General features: G+C 30.1%; 4 protein-coding genes across 5 annotated transcripts; 3 read left to right on the plus strand and 1 right to left on the minus strand.

The window, feature by feature from the left end:
• Window positions 1-1,988: 1,988 nt before the first annotated feature.
• LOC145189797 (uncharacterized) lies at window positions 1,989-15,753 on the minus strand. 2 transcript variants are annotated; one of them, XM_090079945.1, is made up of 21 exons: window positions 15,591-15,753; window positions 15,118-15,178; window positions 13,528-14,418; window positions 12,765-13,326; window positions 12,541-12,683; window positions 12,127-12,467; window positions 11,580-11,936; window positions 11,151-11,369; window positions 10,750-10,954; window positions 10,182-10,329; window positions 9,772-10,092; window positions 9,393-9,610; window positions 9,091-9,267; window positions 8,839-8,924; window positions 8,397-8,612; window positions 7,806-8,297; window positions 7,471-7,540; window positions 7,243-7,380; window positions 6,610-7,163; window positions 2,718-2,886; window positions 1,989-2,282 (listed from the first exon to the last, which is right to left on the minus strand). In XM_090079945.1, exons 3-21 carry the CDS (start codon window positions 14,288-14,290, stop codon window positions 2,191-2,193), a joined length of 5,271 nt encoding a protein of 1,756 aa, XP_089936071.1. In that variant the 5' UTR covers window positions 14,291-14,418; window positions 15,118-15,178; window positions 15,591-15,753; the 3' UTR covers window positions 1,989-2,190. The 2 variants fall into 2 exon arrangements, with proteins under 2 accessions (XP_089936071.1, XP_089936070.1); XM_090079944.1 differs by lacking the exon at window positions 15,118-15,178.
• Window positions 14,471-16,101, plus strand: LOC145186533 (uncharacterized). The gene is made up of 7 exons (XM_090079946.1): window positions 14,471-14,532; window positions 14,630-14,677; window positions 14,778-14,829; window positions 15,060-15,204; window positions 15,294-15,437; window positions 15,587-15,775; window positions 15,958-16,101. Exons 1-7 carry the CDS (start codon window positions 14,510-14,512, stop codon window positions 16,074-16,076), a joined length of 720 nt encoding a protein of 239 aa, XP_089936072.1. The 5' UTR covers window positions 14,471-14,509; the 3' UTR covers window positions 16,077-16,101.
• A 786-nt stretch (window positions 16,102-16,887) lies between these two features.
• Window positions 16,888-19,921, plus strand: LOC149891889 (transmembrane protein 170A-like). The gene is made up of 3 exons (XM_090079949.1): window positions 16,888-17,283; window positions 17,920-18,090; window positions 19,279-19,921. The coding sequence occupies exons 1-3, from the start codon at window positions 17,214-17,216 to the stop codon at window positions 19,407-19,409; spliced, it is 372 nt and encodes a 123-aa protein (XP_089936075.1). The 5' UTR covers window positions 16,888-17,213; the 3' UTR covers window positions 19,410-19,921.
• Window positions 19,922-20,556: 635 nt separating this feature from the next.
• Window positions 20,557-20,961, plus strand: LOC149891890 (uncharacterized). Its single transcript, XM_090078022.1, has one exon. It carries the CDS (start codon window positions 20,557-20,559, stop codon window positions 20,959-20,961), a length of 405 nt encoding a protein of 134 aa, XP_089934148.1.
• Window positions 20,962-23,735: the final 2,774 nt, after the last annotated feature.

The following is a 23,735-nucleotide window of genomic DNA, read 5'->3' on the forward strand; positions in this document are numbered from 1 at the left end:
AAAACCTTTAAAGTTTGTGAAACAAAACCCTTAAAGTTGTTAAAATTTATAATTATCTTGCAAAATGCGGCCAGATACTTCATGTTTTCGTTTTTCATATTTCATTTACATTCATTTTATGTATAAGTTATTTATCATAAACTGTATATATTTCTGTTGTTTAACATAAATATAGAAAATTCTATAATACTCATAAACTGGAAGTCTATAGCAACATAGTAGATGGAGTAGTTCCCTGGACATGAAACCATTGTGCTCAGGTAGCTACAAAACTAGTTGATATTTTGTATTATTATTATTATATCTCTAGTTATACATGTACTAAAGTAGTTGAGTAAATTATCTCAATTTCTATATCACCATCAGCATTATTTCTTAAAATATTAAGAATGTCAAGTAATGTAAAATTAAGCTTAAAACTAGGTTCTATTGATGTTATCTTTAATAACTAAAAGAAAGTTGATGTGACTGGTTAGACGAGACCAAAACATTTCGAAGAATCCGACAGACTTTAATATAATTTAATTTTTATTGTTTAAAACAAAAGATTTGTAACAATACGCAACGAGCATGGTTCGCAAAAAAACAAAAAAAAAACATCGTTGCTCATTCATCTCTTATACGTCCATGCTCTGCCGGTCAATTGACTTGGTTAACATCCACAGTTTTCCTCTTCATGCTTCAATATTCAAAATTGCAATATCACTTTTCACTTCTTTGATTCATAGAACTGTAAAAAATTTATTTTTTATACTTAAGTTTCAATGAGCAAAAACATGATTAAATTAGTACAAGTTTCCAGATATCTAGACAAAATCGAAGCATACTAAACAATAATTAAGCTTACTAGATACTAAATTTTATTTCTCTGAAAACTGAATCTAAGTTCTATAAACCCAGAAAAACATAAAGATGTTTTCCAATACCTGAAAATATTTGGACAAGTTGGATAATGAAAAGTTTATTACTTACCAAAAAGGTCTGGTAACCACTTTGTAACTCCTCGTAGTAAACCTTTCTCAGGCTTTTTTCGGAGTTTCACAAACAAAAAGTTTTAGAAAATACTTTATTTTAAAACAGTTTAATTTAATTGGCAACAATAAAATAAAAATATTAATTTTAATCACAGCATGAAGTACAAGGTTTAGAATAAAATAGAAGCATACTTAACAATAGTTAAGCTTACTAGATGCTAAATTTTACATTTTTTAAAATTTTTTACATAAATTTTTTTTTATACATTTTTTTATTTTTTTACATTCATGTTTTTATCTTTGTTTTATATAGAGTTGGAGATGAAAAGTATCGCTGGAGGGTAACAGAGCAGAGTTAGCTCAAAAAAGAGCCGTTGAAGGGCTTCTTACTAAAACAATATTCGTAGTGACATTTGACACAACTGCACCGAATGAATAGGTAATGAGGAGTTGCAAAGTGGTTACCAGACCTTTTTGGTAAGTAATAAACTTTTCATTATCCAACTTGTCCAAATATTTTCAGGTATTGGAAAACATCTTGAACATAATAATGAAAGACCTCGGTAAAAATGTTGACAACTGTATAAAATTTTCAATAGAAACTATCAATAGAAGAGAGCTCGAGAAAAATCTCTTCACATTAGAATCTTTTAGAAGTCCTTTAAAAACATTCCTTTAAAAGTAAAAGCGGAAATCTTTTGTCTCATATCCTCTCTTTAAAAAGTTATTAAGCGAACAATTTTTATGACTACTTTGCTGATACTGCTAAAAAAAAAAATTAATGAAAAAAAGCGACTCCACAGAAAAATATATGTTCGGTGCCGTAATAATCGACATCTCAAAGGCGTATGAACCATAGCTCTCTCTAGGAAAATTTGCGTTCATATAAAGTTCTTGACAAAGAATTAAGATGGCTCAGAGACTACCTTTTCTAACGCAATCAATTGCGGATTTTCAAATTCTGCTTTTTGGTGATACTTTAATAAAGCTTCATGTGGAAAAAGGGGCAGATTGTCACTGTAAATCTAATATTCTCTTAATTTCGTATGAAAACTATAAAAGTTTTACAGGAAGAGTTAAAATTCTAAATTTCTAAATCTAAAAATCTAAATTCAAAATTTCAGATTATTTACAAATATTTAAAATCGTGTTATTGGTAGCAAATGATATAGGAAGTCAAAAAATGCCTTTAGGCGTTAAATCGTCTGGATAAATTTTAAGACGATGACTTGCTGTTGCTGTCAGATAGTAATGCTTTCCAATAAAACCCGAGAGATCCGTACTTCGTTACTCCAGAGTCAACGGAAACTTAAAAAAAAAAAAATTTGGTTAAATTTTCTTTTATCTTAAAATTATGAAAATACTTTCTGTATCGTTAATAAACTTAATTTTGTGAACAAACGAACAAAACGAACAAAAAGTTTTGTCACGTGAACCGAACTTGGTTTACACGTGAATAAATATAGTGCACATGATCTTATGCAATACTAAATGTTAGTAAATATCCTTGTATTTCAGATTGCAAAACACTGGTATACATTTCATATTGAAATAAAATTGTGGAGTGTTTCCTTTGACGCCTTAAATGCGTTCGTGTTACTATTATTATTTTTTCAAATCTCATCCTTTCTGAAGGCTGTAAAAAGATTTTTGTTAAATATCTGAACAATTTTTAAGCTTAGAGTCAAAACATTTACTTTTTGGTTCTTCAGAGTTTTTTTTGCACAAAATTATTTTCATTACCTAATTGGCAGCCGTATCTCTCTGGAATAGGTTTGATGATTTTTGTGCAGGCTTCGAATCTATAACTGTTTGGGAGCATTTCTAAGCGATTTAGTATACGTTCTCCACATACATTAGAACCAAAAACTTTATAGGAAAGGCTGGGAAAAAGGTTCGTCGTTTCAGAAATCTAAATATATATATATATATATATATATATATATATATATATATATATATATATATATATATATATATATATATATATATATATATATATATATATATATATATATAACAAAGATAATAAACATAAAACAAAAATCCAATTATGGGAAAATTTGCTTCGCTCTTTTATTTTTTAGAAAAATTAATTTCATTGAATGAACCTAATCGAACAAATGATGAAACTAATTTAGGGTGGGAGTTTAGGTTAGTTTTAGTCTAACTAAATTTAGACGACTAACTTTTTAGCGTAACTAAAATTAGTCGACTATGAATTTAGTCTAACTAAAATTAGCCGACTAACTTTTTAGTCTAACTAAAATTAGCTGACTAAAACAAGATTTAGTGCTAAAAAAAACTGAGTAACCTTTGCCATGAAATTATATCAACATAATATGAATTATAACAAAAAAAATCATTTTAATGGCATTCATCAAAATTTATTGTATTTAAGAAATTTAAAATACCTAATAAAGTTTGTGACAATTAGGTAATAAAGTTTGTGACAATTAGGTAATAAAGTTTGTGACAATTAGGTAATAAAGTTTGTGACAATTAGGTAATAAAGTTTGTGACAATTAGGTAATAAAGTTTGTGACAATTAGGTAATAAAGTTTGTGACAATTAGGTAATAAAGTTTGTGACAATTAGGTAATAAAGTTTGTGACAATTAGGTAATAAAGTTTGTGACAATTAGGTAATAAAGTTTGTGACAATTAGGTAATAAAGTTTGTGACAATTAGGTAATAAAGTTTGTGACAATTAGGTAATAAAGTTTGTGACAATTAGGTAATAAAGTTTGTGACAATTAGGTAATAAAGTTTGTGACAATTAGGTAATAAAGTTTGTGACAATTAGGTAATAAAGTTTGTGACAATTAGGTAATAAAGTTTGTGACAATTAGGTAATAAAGTTTGTGACAATTAGGTAATAAAGTTTGTGACAATTAGGTAATAAAGTTTGTGACAATTAGGTAATAAAGTTTGTGACAATTAGGTAATAAAGTTTGTGACAATTAGGTAATAAAGTTTGTGACAATTAGGTAATAAAGTTTGTGACAATTAGGTAATAAAGTTTGTGACAATTAGGTAATAAAGTTTGTGACAATTAGGTAATAAAGTTTGTGACAATTAGGTAATAAAGTTTGTGACAATTAGGTAATAAAGTTTGTGACAATTAGGTAATAAAGTTTGTGACAATTAGGTAATAAAGTTTGTGACAATTAGGTAATAAAGTTTGTGACAATTAGGTAATAAAGTTTGTGACAATTAGGTAATAAAGTTTGTGACAATTAGGTAATAAAGTTTGTGACAATTAGGTAATAAAGTTTGTGACAATTAGGTAATAAAGTTTGTGACAATTAGGTAATAAAGTTTGTGACAATTAGGTAATAAAGTTTGTGACAATTAGGTAATAAAGTTTGTGACAATTAGGTAATAAAGTTTGTGACAATTAGGTAATAAAGTTTGTGACAATTAGGTAATAAAGTTTGTGACAATTAGGTAATAAAGTTTGTGACAATTAGGTAATAAAGTTTGTGACAATTAGGTAATAAAGTTTGTGACAATTAGGTAATAAAGTTTGTGACAATTAGGTAATAAAGTTTGTGACAATTAGGTAATAAAGTTTGTGACAATTAGGTAATAAAGTTTGTGACAATTAGGTAATAAAGTTTGTGACAATTAGGTAATAAAGTTTGTGACAATTAGGTAATAAAGTTTGTGACAATTAGGTAATAAAGTTTGTGACAATTAGGTAATAAAGTTTGTGACAATTAGGTAATAAAGTTTGTGACAATTAGGTAATAAAGTTTGTGACAATTAGGTAATAAAGTTTGTGACAATTAGGTAATAAAGTTTGTGACAATTAGGTAATAAAGTTTGTGACAATTAGGTAATAAAGTTTGTGACAATTAGGTAATAAAGTTGTTTTATTTGTACCTAGTATTACCCCAAATTTTCTTTTATTGAATTTAATAAAAATTGGTTAGTTAGCAGAACAACTCCGTCAGAAACAGCTGATATTTTATACCGAAAACATAATTAGTTATTGGCATTTTAATAATAATTTTTAAAAGAAAAACAAAATTGAGAGTTGAACAAGATATATATTCAATTACACAATATAGAAATAATAAAAAACATTAATTACCTAACTGTTTCAATCTTAATGTTGTGTAAAAATCTGCGTTATTATGAGTGTAGAACGAAATAAATTGCGTATTATTACCTCAAAAAATCATTGCAGGTATTCCGAAGGAAAAAGGAAAATCGAAAATGCTTCAGCACATAACACACCTTTCAAAAACATGGCAGCATTCTTTTTTTTTTTTTAAAAAAAATTGATTTCACATGTGTTTTATAATTTGTAATTTACTTTAATTAGAAATTGAAAAAATCCAGATCTGAACCACTTTTCATTGAAGTACTTAATAATAACGGGGGACTAATTAAATAAGTTTTATTGCAAAATTCTAAGTGTATATGTTGCAAACCTTGAAACAGATGCTCCTAACAGATTGCAATTAAAAACATGGCGCTCAAACCACTTCACAACTAACGCATAGCAAGATTTTAAAAAAGTATTTTTTGGGTAACAGTAACAATATATTTTTCAATATAGTTAGAATAAAAAGTTAATCGACTAAGTTCAGTTAGACTAAAAAGTTAGTCGACTAAATTTAGTTAGACTAAAAAGTTAGTCGACTAATTTTAGTTACGCTTAAACGTCAGTCGACTGATTTTAGTTAGGCTAAAAAGTTTGTCAATTAATTTAGTTAGACTAAAAAGTTAGTCGACTAAATTTAGTTACGGTTTTTTTAGTTAAATTAGATACAGTTTTTAGTTTTTGTCATGACACTAAAACTATTCTCTATTTTAAAACAGTGGATATAGGAAAAAAGTTCGGTAATCCTTCAGTTAGGCGGCGTAAAATAAATACATCCTTTCGCTTTTTTGTTGTTGTTACAAATGCGTCTGAATTAATCACTCTCGCCCGTAGATAAAAAAATAAATAGTGATAAGTTTTTTATAAAAGGTTTAGTAATGAATTTTAATATTTTATATGAATGTAAATATTTTTGGAGTTTTTTTGAAATAAACTTTTATTTGAAAAAGCAAAAAAACATAACAAGAAATAAAAACACCACAATATTTTGCAAGTAAATTTATTATGTGCATTGCTGTCTTACCGTAAGAGAATAGCAAAAAAAACTGCATTTAGAGAGGATATTGACGATATAAGCAAGAAATAAAAGCTGAAAACAGTAAATCGTTTTTATATCTTTGGCGCATGACCAAATCAAAACAATTTATTCTTAAGACTTTTGCTTTAGTTTATTAAAAGTAATCAAAAACTAGATACTTTATTGGAAAATGAAATTAAAACAAAAATAATGAATAATTTTTTATCTTTGATTCTTAAGAAATTTGTAAAGCTTGTAAAGTTTAAATAGAAAAGTTATAATTATTTGCAGTTTTAAAGTTTATTTCATTAAAGTTAATTATGCAATCTAATTATGTAAAGTTTTCTTTCTTTTGTTTCAAAACAAAAACAATCTCCTCTGTAAGTGCTGAAAAAGCGAAAGGATGTATTTATTTTACGCCGCTTAACTGAAGGATTACCAAAAGTTCAGTTAAATTAGTAAAACAATTTGCATTTTGGCCCATGTCAAGTAAATGGCACTTACTTTTTTACTTGATAGTGTCACAAAAGGTGAAGCAGGGGTTTGCACATCTGTTGATGTATTGCTTTTATTAAACTTAGCTAATGAATCTTTTCTAACCACCTGCGCCTTTCTCAACAGTTTTAACAACGTCAAAATATCGTATGTACAACCATTAACTATATTGTTATTAGAAGTTGGATCTGTTCTAAAATCAATCTTCTCAAATGAATCGGCAGTCAGAGATACATTACAATCGGCAGTCGGAGATACATTACAATCGGCAGCCGGAGATACATTACCAGTTAGACTTTTATGACCCACCTTTCTTTCGCTTTGTATATAATTTGTATCCTGAGATTCTTCATTTGGATATGGTTGACGATTACCATTAAAATCTTTATCTTTTGCTGTTTTGAGAGGTGCTTCATATAGAAATGGAGGTTGATTATTTTCTTTAGATTTGCGAGAAAATTTATTCAAACGCGCTGGCGTTTTCGCATTGATTTGCACAAACTCATCTCCATCTAATGATGTTTGTCGATTTTTTTTTGCTTTCATATCATTTGTATCTAGCTCTAATATTAAACGTTTCACGTGTGTTTTAAAATCATTAAAAAAAAAAAGAAAGACTAGATTCTCGTGTACTAACGTTACCTTTATAGTGTTCTCTTTTAAAAAGAGCGGAGATGCTTGAGGATTTCACTACATCTGCATTAGAAACATCTGCCGTTTCATTAATATTAAAAGTATTCAAAAAGTAATCTGGTGTCGTTTTTGCTACAATATCGGGTTCTACATATAAAACATTTATTTTTTCACTTTTTCTTATTCTTTCTTACTTTTCTTACTCTTTCTTATTCTTCCACAAAAACAAACAAGTACCTGACTTTAAAACTTCGAATTTCTTGTATAAATTCTTTGCTATTTTAGTTGCCACATGTTCAGCAGTTTCCTAAATTTAGTTTCATACAATTCAAAAATATCTATTCTTCTGCAGAATTTTGATCAGGAAAAAAATATTTTACTATTTTTTTACTTCGGGCCTTTTAACTTTTATTTTACTTAGAGTTTGATGCAGAACTTTAACTTTGAGTTGAAATTTTCATAAAAAATTATTAAAATGCGAAACTAAAAGATTATAAACTCACGAATTTTTTTTTTTTTTACGTTTTATAGCTAACTTTTATTTTATTTTGCAAATTGAAGGATCATCAAACCTCTGCATTCTCAAGAAGCAATCTATTCAGATGCCAAATATCTTCTTTTTTAAACAGACCAAGTATATTAGAAAGAAGACCTTTATCCTTTTGCAGTGGTTCTATTATTTTTACCAGGTGCAAATTGCTTCTGAATTCTTTGTGATCTTCTCGAATAAAATTCTTGTTGCTTTCAAAAGCATTTTGACTGCCACGGGTGGATGGTGCTTGATCATCTAACTTATCCATTAACTTTTCGATCGTGCTGTTTTGCTCGTTTGACTTATCCATAGACTTTTCGTTCGCGTTGTTTTGCTCATCACACTTATCCATGAACTTTTCGTTCGTGTTTTTTTCTGCATTTGACTTAATGAACCTTTCATTGTTTTGCGTGAAAAATGCATTATTTTCTGCTGAAATGGTTGCTGGAAATGTTGTTGGAGAGGTAGTTATTGTTATTTGAGGGAGATTCTCAAAAATTGCTTCTTTTTTAATGATTTCTTTTGTCGCAAACTAAATATTTGAAATATAAAATGCAAATATAAAATAAATCTGATATCTCATAAACTTATTTTGGATTAAAAATACAGAATCATATTTTAAAAACCCTACCGTAGTTGATGCTTCTTCTTTATTTTTAAATTCTTTTTTATCGCCATTAATCCTTTTTTGCTCCTTTACTTCTAAAAGCGACTTGGAGTGATATTTTACAGTCTGATTATCATTTGATATTTTTTGCGGCTTCTTTTTTGAACGCAACTTTTTTGTGACCATCTTTTGGGGCCATTTTTTGTGAGTCTTTTGATTATCCTGAGAAGGATTATTTATCTGTAAGAAAAAAAAAAAAAAAGGTTCTGAAAATTTTTGTCCTTAACTTTTAGTTTTGAGAACACAGAACATGAATAAGTAAAACAAGAAGACGAGCATAAATGAATAAACCACAGAATACGAAAGAGTAAGCCAATAAGTAAAACAACGTGAGAAAAACAAACGACGTAAAGAAAACTAAGATGGCGTCATTAAGAGCATCAAAATCTTCTGATGTTTTACATACTAAAATTATTTTCGTAGTTTCATCTGACGATGATGATTTAGTTAAGAACTCTTCTCCCACTTGTTTATTGAAATCGCTCATGTTTGCTACATTAAAAAACATGTTTGCTACATTAAAAAACATGTTTGCTACATTAAAAATAAAACATGTTACGTTAAGCTTTTTACGTTAAACCAGACCGGTACTTCAACTAACTTCAACCAAAGTTCTATTACAGGGACTCAAAAATGTTAATCGTTGGTTGCGCTTTACCTGATACTTGATTACTAATATGCCACATGCTTTGCCCGTGCTTTCGAAATGATCCTTTTTTAAATATTATGGCTTCCTTAAACGATTCTATAATATCTTTATCACTGCTTGTAATGTTTTCTTTCAATTCACCTAAATTTCTTAGGACGGCGGCCAAAGTATCTGCATCTTTAATTCCTGGGAACAAAATTTTCATGACATATATATACAAACTGTAATTTCTATATCAATTATATAAACAATTAATCTTCTTATTACTATTTCTTATGTTGTTTTGTTTTTTTTTGGGAGAAAATACTCACCAGCCACCTGTTGTAGCGTATTTTTAACAGCATCTTTGACTAAACTAACCGGGTCTTTTAGCTTTGGTATCAGTTTTAAAATGACATCTCTGCGTTTGACGCAAAGCGCGAGAAGAGTAGTGACTGCATAATGTCGGATTTGACCGGCGGGATTTTCCAGATATGACAATAGTACTTGTATAAATCTCTCGTAAAGCTCATCTGACATTGGGTAGTAGCTGAAAAAACACAATTTAAAAGGATGCTTAGTATAATGCTTATTAAGATGCTTAATATAAAAATAGTAATACAAAAAAAAAAATGCAAAAGTAATACAAAACAATAATAAAATAATAATACAATAATAATACCAAAACAATATGCTTAATACAAAAAATACCTGTGGATAGCAGCAATAGCTGCAAGAATCTCCTTCAAAGTTAATGGCTGAGATAAATTTAAATGATCAATTAAGAACGAAATTACTATATTTTGGTCATATCCAATATCATTTGGAAACCATTCTTTATCGATATATTTATCATAAGGGGGTGGAACTTTTTCAACGAGGGGAGTATTTTCAACTTTTTCATTTTCAATTAGATTCGCTACGTTTTTGAAATGTTTTTTTGTTTTCTGTACTCTCTCAATTACTGAATTTTCTTCAGTTTTCTTCTTGTTTCGTCGTTTTTTTTTTGGTTCAATAACAAGAAAATCATCTCTAAATAGAAAATTTTAAAATTAAGTAATTAAAATAATTATCATTTGTTATCGTTATCATTCTTATGAACTAATATTATTACAGCTCACTGTGTTTCTTTTAATTCAATAAGTCTTTCTTGTTTCTTTGATGCTTCTTCACTTATTTCTGGTGATATATTGAAAATGTTATGAGTATTCGATTCGTAATATTCGTCGCTATCAGCGATTTCCCACACCATTTTTTTGTCTTCGAGGTCTGAAATGAAACTGTTGGTGTTAAAAATCATAAAGCTCGAAAACGTGATATGCACGATTAAGTGAAGAACATTTTAAAACAAACAGACAAATAGCATTTAACTTTAAAGAGTTCTCTCGAGGCTGCATGTCTCAGTTTCTTTATTTCTGTTAAGTTTTTATGTGTAATAGTTGTAATGGTAATTACAATTTGTGAATTGTTTGAAATTATTTAATTTTTTATAATTTTTTTTTTTTTTAGTTTTTTTATTAATCAAAAAAAAATTATAATGCGTGAGGATTCATAGAATAGATCATTTCTTATGATTGCACTGATCCTTACTTATGATTATCTCTTATGATTGTACTAGATCATTTCTTATGATTACAATTGCTGTAATAATCAACATAGTAAACTTATGAACTTAAAAGTTTTCTCCACCTCCAAAACAACTTCCGACCAAGTCTTCGAAAACAACCTCCTTTTCCACGTTTTTTGATTCGCGAATCATCTTAACAGTGTGATTAGTTAATGGAGCAGGTTTTATAAGAGATCGCACAATCGAGTTTGGAATAAAACCGTCAGGTGCAAATGGCCAATACTTTTTTTCCGGTCTTAAAATTTCATTTATCTTTTGAATATTTTTCTAAATAATAATTACAAAAAAGACATTAAAACCAATTAAAATAGAAGTTAAATCGTGAGCCTATAAAGACAAAAGCTAGATCAGCATAGCCTGTGTTTCATTTATTTTAAATAAACTTGTTATTTGGTGTATTAAAGTTGTTGTGCGATGTTTAACAATAAAAGGTGATATTTATGTGTGCAGCTTATATGCAAACCTCTTCAAAGGTGATGGTGTACGATTCTTCTGCTACCTTCGTAGTTACAACTTTTTTTCCAGCCGAGCGAATTTTCTTATGCTCTTTGAGCTTTATCAACGTGGGCGGTATGACCCTTCCTTTTGAAACAGATCGCCTTTTTTTGCAATCAGTAGTTGAAGCATTTTTAGGGAGCATCAGTTGATCTGCGCCCAACCTTCTCATTTTCAAACTTTTTTCCTGATAAAATAAGTTTAATGAAATTCATTAATTAGACTAAAAATAAATTTTTAAAAAAGAAACCATGAATTTTATTGAATGTTAATTTTATTGAGTATCAGTTTTGTTAATTATTAGTTTTATTGATATTTGGAGAGGTTTTTAGAGTTTAAGATTTAAAAACAATTCCTTTTAACAGATAGCTTTTGTATTTCAAAAACTAAAACTCACTTTGTTCTCATCAGGAGCCGGCTTTAATGTCGATACAAACGGAACGCGACTGCTATCATACCAAAACTTTAAAAGTGGATCGAACGGGGTGCAATATTCGATTTCGTCATCTTCGATATTTTGCGTCAGCAACATTTCTAAGTAAGGTTGCGGCATATATTCTGTCACAGAAACATGGTGTAGATTTTTTTGAAAACCCACTAAAAGGTCACCTCTGTCGTTACAAAAACACATTCCGGACAACGTCTCGTCAAAAGAAAGTTCTCGGACTAAGGTGCAACTTGTATCCCATATCTTTACCTTTCCGTCTTTAGTTGAGGCAGAAGCAAATATAGGAACACTGTAGCAAGCTGATAGCTAAACCAGAAAACAGTATTTAACTTATTTTACATTGTTTCATTTTTAAAATGCAGTAAAAAAAAATTGATTTTTAAAAAGAAAAATTTATTTGAACTCCAAAAATGAAAGTACTAAAAAACTAGCAACCTAAAAAAAAAAAGTAAAAATTTTCTCGCTGTTACATAATTAAAAAATTAAATAATTATACCTCGGTTACTATTGCTCGATGAGACTCGTCATTTGTGTGAGTAATCTTATCTACATCGACCCTCCCGCATTTGTCAACGGTAACTTTACACAGAAAAATTGATCTATCTGAAGTAAAAGCTATAATATTACCAGATGCAACTATATTGCAAACGCTCTCCTCAACTTGAAATTCGTGAATTGCGGAAATAGAAATGCTATATGGGCCTTTTTTTCTAAACTTCCATAAAGCGATGCGGTATTCACTAGTACACGTAATAAAATCAAATAGTGAATTGTGTTGACAAGTTGTTATAGAAACCACGAAGCCACCGTTGCAGATTTCAGGAATCATTTTGAAATCTAAATTAAAAATTTCGATTGAATTTGCATCAACAATTTTATTTAATTAACAGCTTCCAATTAATTTTTTTACCTCCTCCAGACAACAAAGATAATTTCCCATTTCTTTGAGCCGCCAGCAACAGTGGCGTAACTTTTTTTTCCATTTCTATGTATATTATTTCCAAACATATCACTGCACTTTCCTTTTCTTGAAAGCACAGCAATTGTGTAGCTCTAATATGAAATTAATAAAAACTTTTTGTCAAGAAAATTTAAATGTTTAACGGATTGTAAAGATCATTGAGAAACATTTACCTGCACGGATTTGTTTGAGTTGACATAAGCATGACCCCTTTATCCTCCTTCAACAAAAGGTATAACATCTCTTCGATTGGATCATGGTGGTAAGATTTTACTTTATGAGTCACTACGGGAAACAGCATTGTTAAAATGTCTCCGTGAGTCGGTGAAATAATGCGGACGCCTCCATCTTCTGCCGTTGCTAAAATACGCGACGGTTTGCTAAACGATTTTATTCGTTGGATCTTATTCAAATCTGACCCTATTATCGTAAACAGCGAATGAAACAAATTCAACTCCAACAAATGCAACGAGAATTCAGATGTATAATACAAAAGGCGAGAGTTAATTAAAAAAATTTCCCCGATCGAATCAGCAACATCGAAGCGGTGGGTTTCTCGAAAAGTCTCAAATCGCCAAAGCCGTATTGTAGAGTCTTCTGATGCTGAGATAAGGATGTCTTCGCGAGGGTGAATATCAAGTTTTATTATCTTTGCAGTGTGTCCAGAAAAATAACCCACATATGGACAGGTGTTCATAGGTAAGTTCCAAACTTTTATAGAGCCATCACATGAGCCTTGATAAAGTGCAACTTAATAAAGTTTTGAGTGCATCAACTCATACGAATATTGAAGAAGCATTTTTATGTAATGTTAGTATGTATAGAAAATTTCATTTTGAAGAAATTCTAGCAATGTTTTAAAACAGATTAAGCAAAACTAGCATATAATAAGTATCTTCCGCAATGGACATTTTCATTTTGACAATAACAACTTACCAGTTAGAAAATACTGTCTTGGTATGTAAGTTAGGCACGTACTTAATGAGAAACTATGTCTGTTTTTTAGCTTCATTACGGTTTGCAAAGTTGTTGAATTTAGAAAATAAATGAGACTTCCAGTCAACGCAACAGTCAAATGCTTCTCCTCAATAAACTCTAAGTAATTTATCCAGGGTTTCTTCATAGAACTTTGACCTTCAAGGTGCATTTCTTTTATCAGCAGAGGTTTTTTATGAAGATTTTCGTTTAGCTTCCATTGTTGAATGAATCCAATGCAGCCAGTTACAACGAGATTTGTGTGTGCGTTGTATTTCATGCTAAGGATTGAATGCTCCAACTGCACTTTGGAATGTTCTTGAAAGAGAGCTCCGTAAGTTCGTATAGTAAGATCTTCACAAGATGCGAATATTAAATAATTTGACGGGATGAAAACAGCGTTGATGATTCGAGAAACTAACGTTTTTCGTCTCTTTTTTATTTTACTTTCTTCTTTTTCTATTAGCCATGAACACAATCCATTCTCAGCTCTAGATCCATAAAAAGCAATGTAGTTTACACTTAATTCCGATTCCAAACATAGGGTGCATTGTACCGGTTCGGAGTTAGTTAGGGTAGTATTTATCTGAAATCCATAAGGAACAATAATTGACTTTGAATCATTCGAATGAATTTTATTGTATTCAATGACTACTTTCACCTCCCTCATAGAAAGTATTTTCATACGATGAAACAACTGGAGGTTAGAACCAAATTCATCCATTTCGGCTGGCTTTTACGCCGCTTTTAAACTTTTAATTTTTCTAAAACAGAAACCTTCGTATCTTTCTATACCAATTCAGATGGTTTACGAAACAAAATCGATGAACCTGTACTATGCGGATGATTTACCTAATAAAATCAAAAAACCTGTTATAATTATAGAAACCCTAAAATAAATGACGTCAAATAATTACGACCAGTTCATTGAAAAGAGATAAGAATGCCGAAAATAAAACAGAGAACGTTCGTTTTTTTGTTGATTTTTATAGAAAACACTAATGCAAGTGTAAGTTTAGTGAACATTTTCCTCGTGTCACACACGTTGTTATTTTCATTTTAGGCATACGCAGAGAATTGGAAAGAAGAAAGCGACTTTAATTATTCAAAGGTTTTTATCTTAAAAAATATTTGTATAAACTGATTAGTAATTTAGTAAAAAATGAATCCTTTTATCAATTTATTACAACTAATAGTGTTAAAATTTTAAGATTTGCTCGAGGATGGTTGGCACGCCATTTTTACAAGAAGCTGCTTAATGAGGTAACTAAATGAAACAAATGCATAATTAAAAAAATACCAAGAAATATTGTTTTAGATTTTACGTAAATTATGAAAGGTTTAAAATATTTTGAAATGTGTTTGCAGATTTTAATAAACTATGCAGGCTTTGGAGCTTCACTATTTTGCTCAGATATTATTTGCAAAATATAGAAAATATGTAAATATAAAATATTTAAAAAAATATCCTTTTATTCAAAAAATAATCGTAGAGCAAAGCAACCAAAAAATCCCTAAAGGATATCATTAGTTCGTATAAAGTTCATATACGGGAAATTACTGCACGCCACGAAACACCACCAGTTGTTCTGGAAATCAATTTTCACGAAATCTACAATTACATTCAAATTCGTAAAAGTAAGTTTAAACAAATCGTTTTTAATTTAATGGTAAATTTTTAAAAACATCATCATAATTTTATATGCAATAACAATTTTATTACACAGATTACGAGAAAGAATATATTAGTGCTGTCTCAGAGAAAGAATCTAATTACATGAGGTTCAACGAAATAATCGGTTATTTTGAAAGACTTAACCTTCAACCTACTCAATTAGAAGTCAATTTTGCCGCGAAAAAAGTTCTTGAAGGTACATTAAATTATGTATATTATATAATTATCATGCAATAATACAGTGATAAAAATAAACATTTGTTTATTACTTTCGCACTACTAATATTTTTTTTCTACTACATATATATTCTCTATTTTAAATAAAATACGCCTTTAAATCAACAGATACCGGTTTTAAAAACTTTGAATACAGTAACGAGGATATAACGAACATAGTCATGCATATTTATCCACCATGCGGTGCACATTTGAAGAATACTCGCAAATCGACATGGTTAAATCCAGTCGTTGACAATGACAATGCAACTACTTCGAGTGAATTTTTTAAAAAAGGAAAAGGACGCAAAATCTTAAGTAAGTACGGCAAAGCTCTTTAAAAATGGTGGCCAAGCTCTTAAGAAAACTCGCTAAAGCATAAGTTTACCATACAGAAAACTTAGTGAAGTAATTTTCGATGTTAAGAAAATTTTGTTCTGAGGCATAAAAGTTTCTAATATATCGAGATTAAAAATTTTTGTTTTCTTTTTTATTTCCAGAAAAATGTATGCTCGTTGTCTCAAAAAGTATGAAAAAAGCAGCGGATGAAGCAAGCAGTAAAAAAAAAGAAGACAGTTACTCAGAGCAAATGAATTTTGGGGAGACTTCACCGAAATAAATTGTTTTAAAAAACGAAGAATTTATTTCATAAATATACTTACTATGAAATTTGTTTTTTAAAAATTGAATTGAAAATTGAATTCTATAAACCAGTGGCGATTTAGGTATACCGTGATTTTGAGAATCAAGGAGGCACACGGTACAAAGAAAATTTAGTGATATCTTTTCAAGGAACTTCTTTTAACAATTTAATTATGTAATTTATTTTTCAATACACTGACCATTTGGGTCGCTGTTTGGCACTCAACACTATATTGCTGAAACCAAGTGTCCCAGGTCTATCCAAAGCAAAACTGAAAATAAGTAATGAACTAGCATGGGTCTGTAACAACCATAATTGAAAGTAAAGTTTGATCTCTGGTCATTCTTAAAAAGATAAGATCATGTCTCTCGCATGCAAACCATACCTCTCAGCACATAATTCAATCCAACCTGTTGAACCTCTTGAAAATTATTCTCACTCCATTAATTTTGTTTGTTAACGTAACCATTTAAACAGAAATGAACATAATGAATAAACATCTTTTAAACAAAAAAAAAATGGATCTGTTTGCTAATAATATATTATCACAGATTATCATGAGGGCGAGAGTATCTATTCGCCCCCGTAATAATCCGTGATTATATATTATCAGTATAAACTGCCCCTGCTGCCCCCGTGAACTCAGCGCTTATGTATATATATATATATATATATATATATATATATATATATATATATATATATATATATATATATATATATATATATATATATATATATATATATATATATATAAACCGGTATATTTTGATTTTTTAACCATTTTACCGGTAAATTTACCGAATCAAATTTAAACAACAAATACAACGCTCTTATCTTTGTTCATAAAACGTTTTTTAGTTTTACTTTTTATTTAAACTATTCTGTTTTCATCATTAAACTGTAGCATCATTTTTATAATATAACATATAAGTTTAGGGTGTCCTCCAGCAACTGTTTCTTAACGCTGCAATCTTTGTTTAAAAAAAAACAACTAGAGTCCTGATTGAAAATTTAAGAGTAAAAATCATAGAATTTTTACACCATATGATAAAATTACACCCATTTCTATATCTAACCTCAATTATAACCATCTAAACTTTGAAGTGAATTATGGAAAATCCCAAAATAACAGTTCAAACTATACAGAGCAGAACCAATAGTGATTTGACTGATTTTAATGGTAAGCAATATTTACTTAGATAAAAGCCTCTGTCTCTCTCTTAGCAAGCTGTTGTTAAATTTTATTTTTTTAATAATGTATGTATGTATGTATGTATGTATGTATGTATGTATGTATGTATGTATGTATGTATGTATGTATGTATGTATGTATGTATGTATGTATGTATGTATGTGTGTATGTGTGTATGTGTGTATGTGTGTATGTGTGTATGTATGTATGTATGTATGTATGTATGTATGTATGTATGTATGTATGTATGTATGTATGTATGTATGTATGTATGTATGTATGTATGTATGTATGTATGTATTTATCTATCTATCTGTCTATCTGTCTGTCTGTCTGTCTGTCTGTCTATATATGTATGTATGTATATATGTATGTATGTATGTATGTATGTATGTATGTATGTATGTATGTATGTATGTATGTATGTATGTATGTATGTATGTATGTATGTATGTATGTATGTATGAATGTATGTATGTATGTGTGTATGTATGTATGCATTTATCTATCTATCTGTCTATCTATTTATTTGTCTGTCTGTCTATATATATATATATATATATATATATATATATATATATATATATATATATATATATATATATATAATACTTATACTTATAGATATTTGGTATCAGATATTTCTATACTGTCTTGCAACAGTTCTATTTGTTCACATCATAGCAGCTTTTGTAGCATTTTTCTCACTACGAAAACATCAGATAGGAAGATACATGTGCATTATTTTGATTTTATTTGGCTTTTTATACCCATTAACAGGAGGAATTGTAACAAGTAAGAAATAAATTACGTTCTTTCATAAAGTATTTCACTATTCTTATGTATAAAAGATAATTTTATAGCATTCCATTATAAAAATGCAACTTTAAAAATGCACTTTATGATTAAAAAGTAGACAGATGTTTAAAAAAGTGACTTTATGAAGTAAAAAAGAAAAGTTTCTGTTAACTTATTAAATTCTAAAATCACTGCCAAAGAAAATTGAACTTTTTTGCTGTAATTTTCTAAACAAAAATACTTATTAATACCTAGATAATTTTTAAGGATCAATGAAGGATATCCTATTTTAAAGTTGCCTTCCATAGAGCAGACAATCTTTTTATTTTTGTTTTTCAATAAAAGTTTTAAAAAAGAAGTGTAAAAAAACTTGATAAACTTTCTCTTTCTTAAAACATGAACCATGGAAAAATATGCATTAAAATTCTATATATTAACATTTTGTCTTCATTTTATTGTTATTTTAAAATAAATTTCAGTTTTCATTTATTACCTATTTCATTACAATTCTTTCAATGAGAAGATTCCTAAACAATGTTTTTGTTTATAGCTATTCGGTATTTTCAGAAATTACCTACAGGAAAGAAATCTTAGTGTTAAATTGATGAAATATTTATACAACTCTTGACTGATTTGCATCACTCAAACTCTTTATTATCTCATTATTTAGCTAGTCAATTGTTGTATCTTTGGCAAGAGCATCTTGTTATTTGATAAAATGCTACAAGTACTCTGTAAGGCTAAGATCTTAAAATTGGGGCCTAAACAAATGTTGTAATTTTTTGTTCTTGTAGCCATGCCAATACAGGTTTAGCAGATTAACATATAATCCCTGTGCCACTATTTCATTGGTAAAGTGATTTTGTAGCACTTATTGATGCTTGAGAACATCTTACCCATCTTAAAATGTAACTAAATGACTTATTTTGTCTTTTGTAATTTTAAAGAAATTGTCAAACTTTTAAAATGTAATCAAAAATGTAAATGGTAGGGTAGAAATGAGTGTTGCTATAATTACCAATATTGTGTGTGTGTATCTTTTATCATTAAAATATTTAAATCATCTTTTTATGTGTTTTATTATACTTGGCTTATATTTTTTATCGTGCAATACATTTAAAATAATTTTGTTGCTGCAGAAAAATTTTTTTTTTTTTTGCAGCATGCGAATTTATTTGTTTTTAGGTGTTTTTATAGCATGGATTTATTCTGCAGCCGGTTACCCTATGGAAAAGAATTTTGCGTTTGTATATGGGGCTGGTCAAGCACTTTTATTGTTCCTCGTTTCATTTATACGCCTTTATGGATTACTCTAAAATGAAAAAAATTTAGAGCAAATATTTTAAAGGCTACAGAATGTTCAAAATACTTCAAATTACTTATTGAAAAAAGTCATAAAATCTAAAGGCATTCAAAAACCTTCTAGAAATCTACAAGAAGTCTATTGAGCGATTATAGTGATAGGAAATCACTATTATCAACGATCATTCTTGTCACAATTTCGGCTAAAGAGTTTGACTTGTAAAGCTTTCGCTTCTCGCAATGGAAAATGTAAAATCACGGAGTTAATAAAAACAAAGACATTTGCTATTAATCTATATATCATACCAGTTAAATATTTTCAGTATGTTTTTACACATAACTTCTCTTCTTTTTTCCCCCAAAATCGTGTCTGGCTTTGGCACCTTTACTTCACTGAATTGAATAAATGCACCTTTAAAACAGCAGCTAATGTATTGAGTATTTTATGATTTGTATCTTATCTATATAACAAGTAAATGGAAAATGTTTAAACCAAATAAAGTAAAAAAACATACATTTGATAAAATAATGTTTTTGCCTGTGGTTTTATTGTGTAAATACAACAATTATTATGCTTCATATGGCTTTTAGACACGATTTGGTCATTTCAAGCTTTAACTCAAAAACTGCAAAAAGTGATTTCCAAATGTGACTACTTGAGCATAAAAACAGTGATAGAAATAGCTGTAATAGTTTGGCAATCATATCATTTTAAATCACCAGTGAACATTACCAACAAAGTAAAACTGCTCAGCTACTGTAACGGCTTCATTTTCAATATACAGTGGGTTCAAAAAGTATCCGACACAAAGGAAAAACTTTATTTAATTAAAGCCTATCCAACAAAATAACATAAACACTATTCTAATGTAATTTTACATGGAAAATAAAAAAAACATCAAAACAACAATATCATTAAATGTTGACTTGATAATTGCAATTTTGTAAAAGTTAAGGTTCAAAAAGTATCCAACAAATCGTAGAAAAAGAATTTGATTTGCCAATAATTTTTCATCCGTTATGTTCGAGGGAATATTCTAGAATCAGAAAACGTTGGAACATTCTAGAATCCAAATAAACGTCATAGAATCTTTCTAACTGCAGTCATTCATTACCTGACATCTTCATTGGAAGGTGGCCTAAGTTTTGCGCTCTTCAACCATGTCTAAAACTGCAGAATTGTCTGAATCAACTAGAAAATCAAGTATTCAGCTGCACAGAGATGGTTTGGGATATAGAAAAATTTCATCTGTGTTAAATATCCCAATTTCGACGGTTTGTGATACTGTTCGAAGGTGGAAATCCTTCCATCTTTCGACTAGTCTGCCTCGTTCAGGGCGTCCCACAAAAATGTCTGACCGTACAGCTAGGAATTTAGTTCAAAAAGTACAGGATAATCCTCGACTTACTCGCTCTGAACTGCAAAAGGACTTGCAATCATCTGTTCTTCGAAAGAGAGGATTCCACTCTCGGTCACCAAGAAAAACCTCTTTCTTGAAGGAAGTTCACGTAAAGAAATGCCGGAACTTTGCTGAAGAGCACTTGAGTAAACCTTCAAGCTTTTGAGATAAAATATTATGGTCAGATGAGACTAAAATAGAGTTGTTTGGCCGGAACTGTGTCAGTCGTGTTTAGAGACAGAAAAACTCCGCGTTTCACTCGAAGAATACTTTCCCAACAGTGAAGTTTGGAGGCGGCAGCATAATGTTTTGGGGTTGTTTCTCTTCTGCAGGCCCTGGGTAATTAGAAAATCATAGAAGGAAGGATGAACTCCAAAATGTATCGGGGCATTCTTGAGAGATGTCTCGTGAAGTTAGCCGAACAGTTGAACCTTCCTCGAGGTTGGATATTCCAGCAAGACAATGACCCTAAGCACACGGCTAGGGCAACTCGTGCATAGTTTCAGGAAAAGGAAATCGACTTATTGGAATGGCCAAGTCAATCACCTGACCTTAATCCAATTGAAAATCTGTGGCGGGAATTAAAATTGAGGGTACAGGAGAGAGATCCAAGAAATCTTTTGAAATCAATTGAAAGAAATACGCAAGGAAGAGTGGGCTAAAATTCCTATTAGCATATGTGCTAATCTTGTGAACAAGTATTCCAATCGTTTAGAAGAAGTTTTGGCTGCTAAAGGTCACATGACGAAGTATTGAGTAAATTTTTTACGATGTGTTGGATACTTTTTGAACCTTAACTTTTATAAAATTGCAATTATCAAGTCAACATTTAATGATATTGTTGTTTTGATATGATATTTGTATTTCCCATGTAAAATTACATTCGAATAGTGTTTGTTTATGTTATTTTGTTGAATAGGTTTTAATTAAGTAAAGTTTTTCCTTTGTGTCGGATACTTTTTGCACCCACTGTATTTGTTTAATTGAAAAACATTTCGCTAGTATTTAATCAATTTAATAAACAAACATTTATATATACAGTATTGGACAAAACATTTGCTAATTTGTATAAAGCACTTTTATATAAAGAAACTAAATTAGCAAATAATGCTAATTTATTTTCTTTATATAAAAGTGCTGCATTTTTTCAATTTAGAGAAATAACTATGCAACTGTTTAGAGATAAAGTTCTTCAAGTTTTATTCATCACAAAGTTCATTATTTGTACACGAAAATTAATAAATTAATCAAAAGTATTAAAAAAAAGTTGATTTCCTTCTGGACAAAACAAGTGCAACTCGACAAAATGTTGACCAAGCTGTATTTCGCTATCAATATTTCGTGGCGAATCGTTTGTTGTCGATTACAGCCTTGCATCTTCGAGGCATAGATTCGATCAGGTGATCAATGAAACTTTGTGGAATCGCTGCCCAGGCCTTTTGGATTTGTTCAAACAGTTGATCCTTATTACGAACACCTTCACGATTAATTCTGCGGTTGACGATCTCCCACAGGTTCTTGATATGGTTGAGATCCGGAGATTGAGGCGGCCAATCCATCACCGATAGGTGGTTGTCTTGAAACCACAGCTTGACTAATTTTGCAGTGTGTTTCGGATCGTTGTCTTGCTGAAAAACCCATTTTATTGGCATATTCCATTCAGCATGAGGTAACATAACATCTTTCAGGATATTTTTATACATGAAACGGTCCATTATTCCATCGTTTCGATGTATTGGACCTAGACCGTTAGCAGAAAAACACCCCAGACCATTACATTGCCTCCACCATGCTTCACGGTCTTATGGCAGTAACGTAAATCGAGGCGTTTTCCGGCCGGTCGACGTACACGGCAAATGCCATCGCTCCCAATGATGTTGAACTTCGATTCATCACTGAACAGGACAGTTCGCCATTTCTGCACATTCCAGTCAATATGAGATGTAGCAAACAGGAGTGTTTTCTTCTGGTTTTTTAGTGAAATCAGCGGTTTCTTTGCAGGGCGTCGAAAAAACAATCCGGCTTCAACAGCACGTCTTCTGATTGTTCGGTCCGATACAGGCAGCTCTAATTGCTTTTGTATCTCGAGTGATGATATCCAGGGATCCTTCTTGACGGATCTGACGATCATAGAATCCTCTCTAGAAGTGGTGGAACGCGGTCTTCCACCTTTGTTATCTGCTGCCAACTTCCCCGTAGAACGATATTTGGAACATAGTCTTGATACGGTCCATTTTTTCACGCGATATTTATCACAAACACTTTTTTTGTGACATTCCACTTACGTAATCGCCAATAATTTTCTTTCTTAGTTCCAATCCAAGACTGTCGGGAGCCATTTTTGCGCTTGAAGTCATAAAAATAATAAAAATAAATAATCACGCTTCTCAAGGTTTATCGTGTTACAATTACCTTGTGATAATACAATAATGCTCTGCGGAACACAACGTCTTGGTTGGATGTGGACTGTGTTGATGAAACACTTGTTGTATTTCACTTCTTATATTGATGTTCTTCGATAAAACACTTTGATAAAACTCACTTCGATAAACTGTCTTGATAATACTGACTAATTGACTTCCATATACTGACTGAATTACATGTCGATTTACATGTCTCTTATATAGTAAAATGAACCTGTGTGAACCTCTTCTGGAAGATTCTAGATCCTTCTTTTCGATGCTTCTGGAAGCTTCTGGATGCGTCTGGATGCTTCTGAATGTTTCTGGATATTTCTGGATGCTACTGGATGCTTCCAGATGCTTCTTCTGGAAACTTCTGGAAGCTTCTGCATGCTTCTGGAAACTTCTGGAGACTTCTGGATACTTCCTTTAATTATTAAAAAACTTCCGTGACGTTGACACGGACCAGACTTAAGAAAATGAAACAAACCAAAAAAGTTGCACTTATTTTGTCCGCTGCAAAATGGCACTTGTTAAC

The sequence above is a fragment of the Hydra viridissima genome, unplaced genomic scaffold, assembly GCF_058129835.1.
Source record: "Hydra viridissima isolate aposymbiotic clone 2 unplaced genomic scaffold, HvirCarnegie_v1 scaffold_2, whole genome shotgun sequence".
Taxonomy (NCBI): Eukaryota; Metazoa; Cnidaria; class Hydrozoa; order Anthoathecata; family Hydridae; genus Hydra; species Hydra viridissima.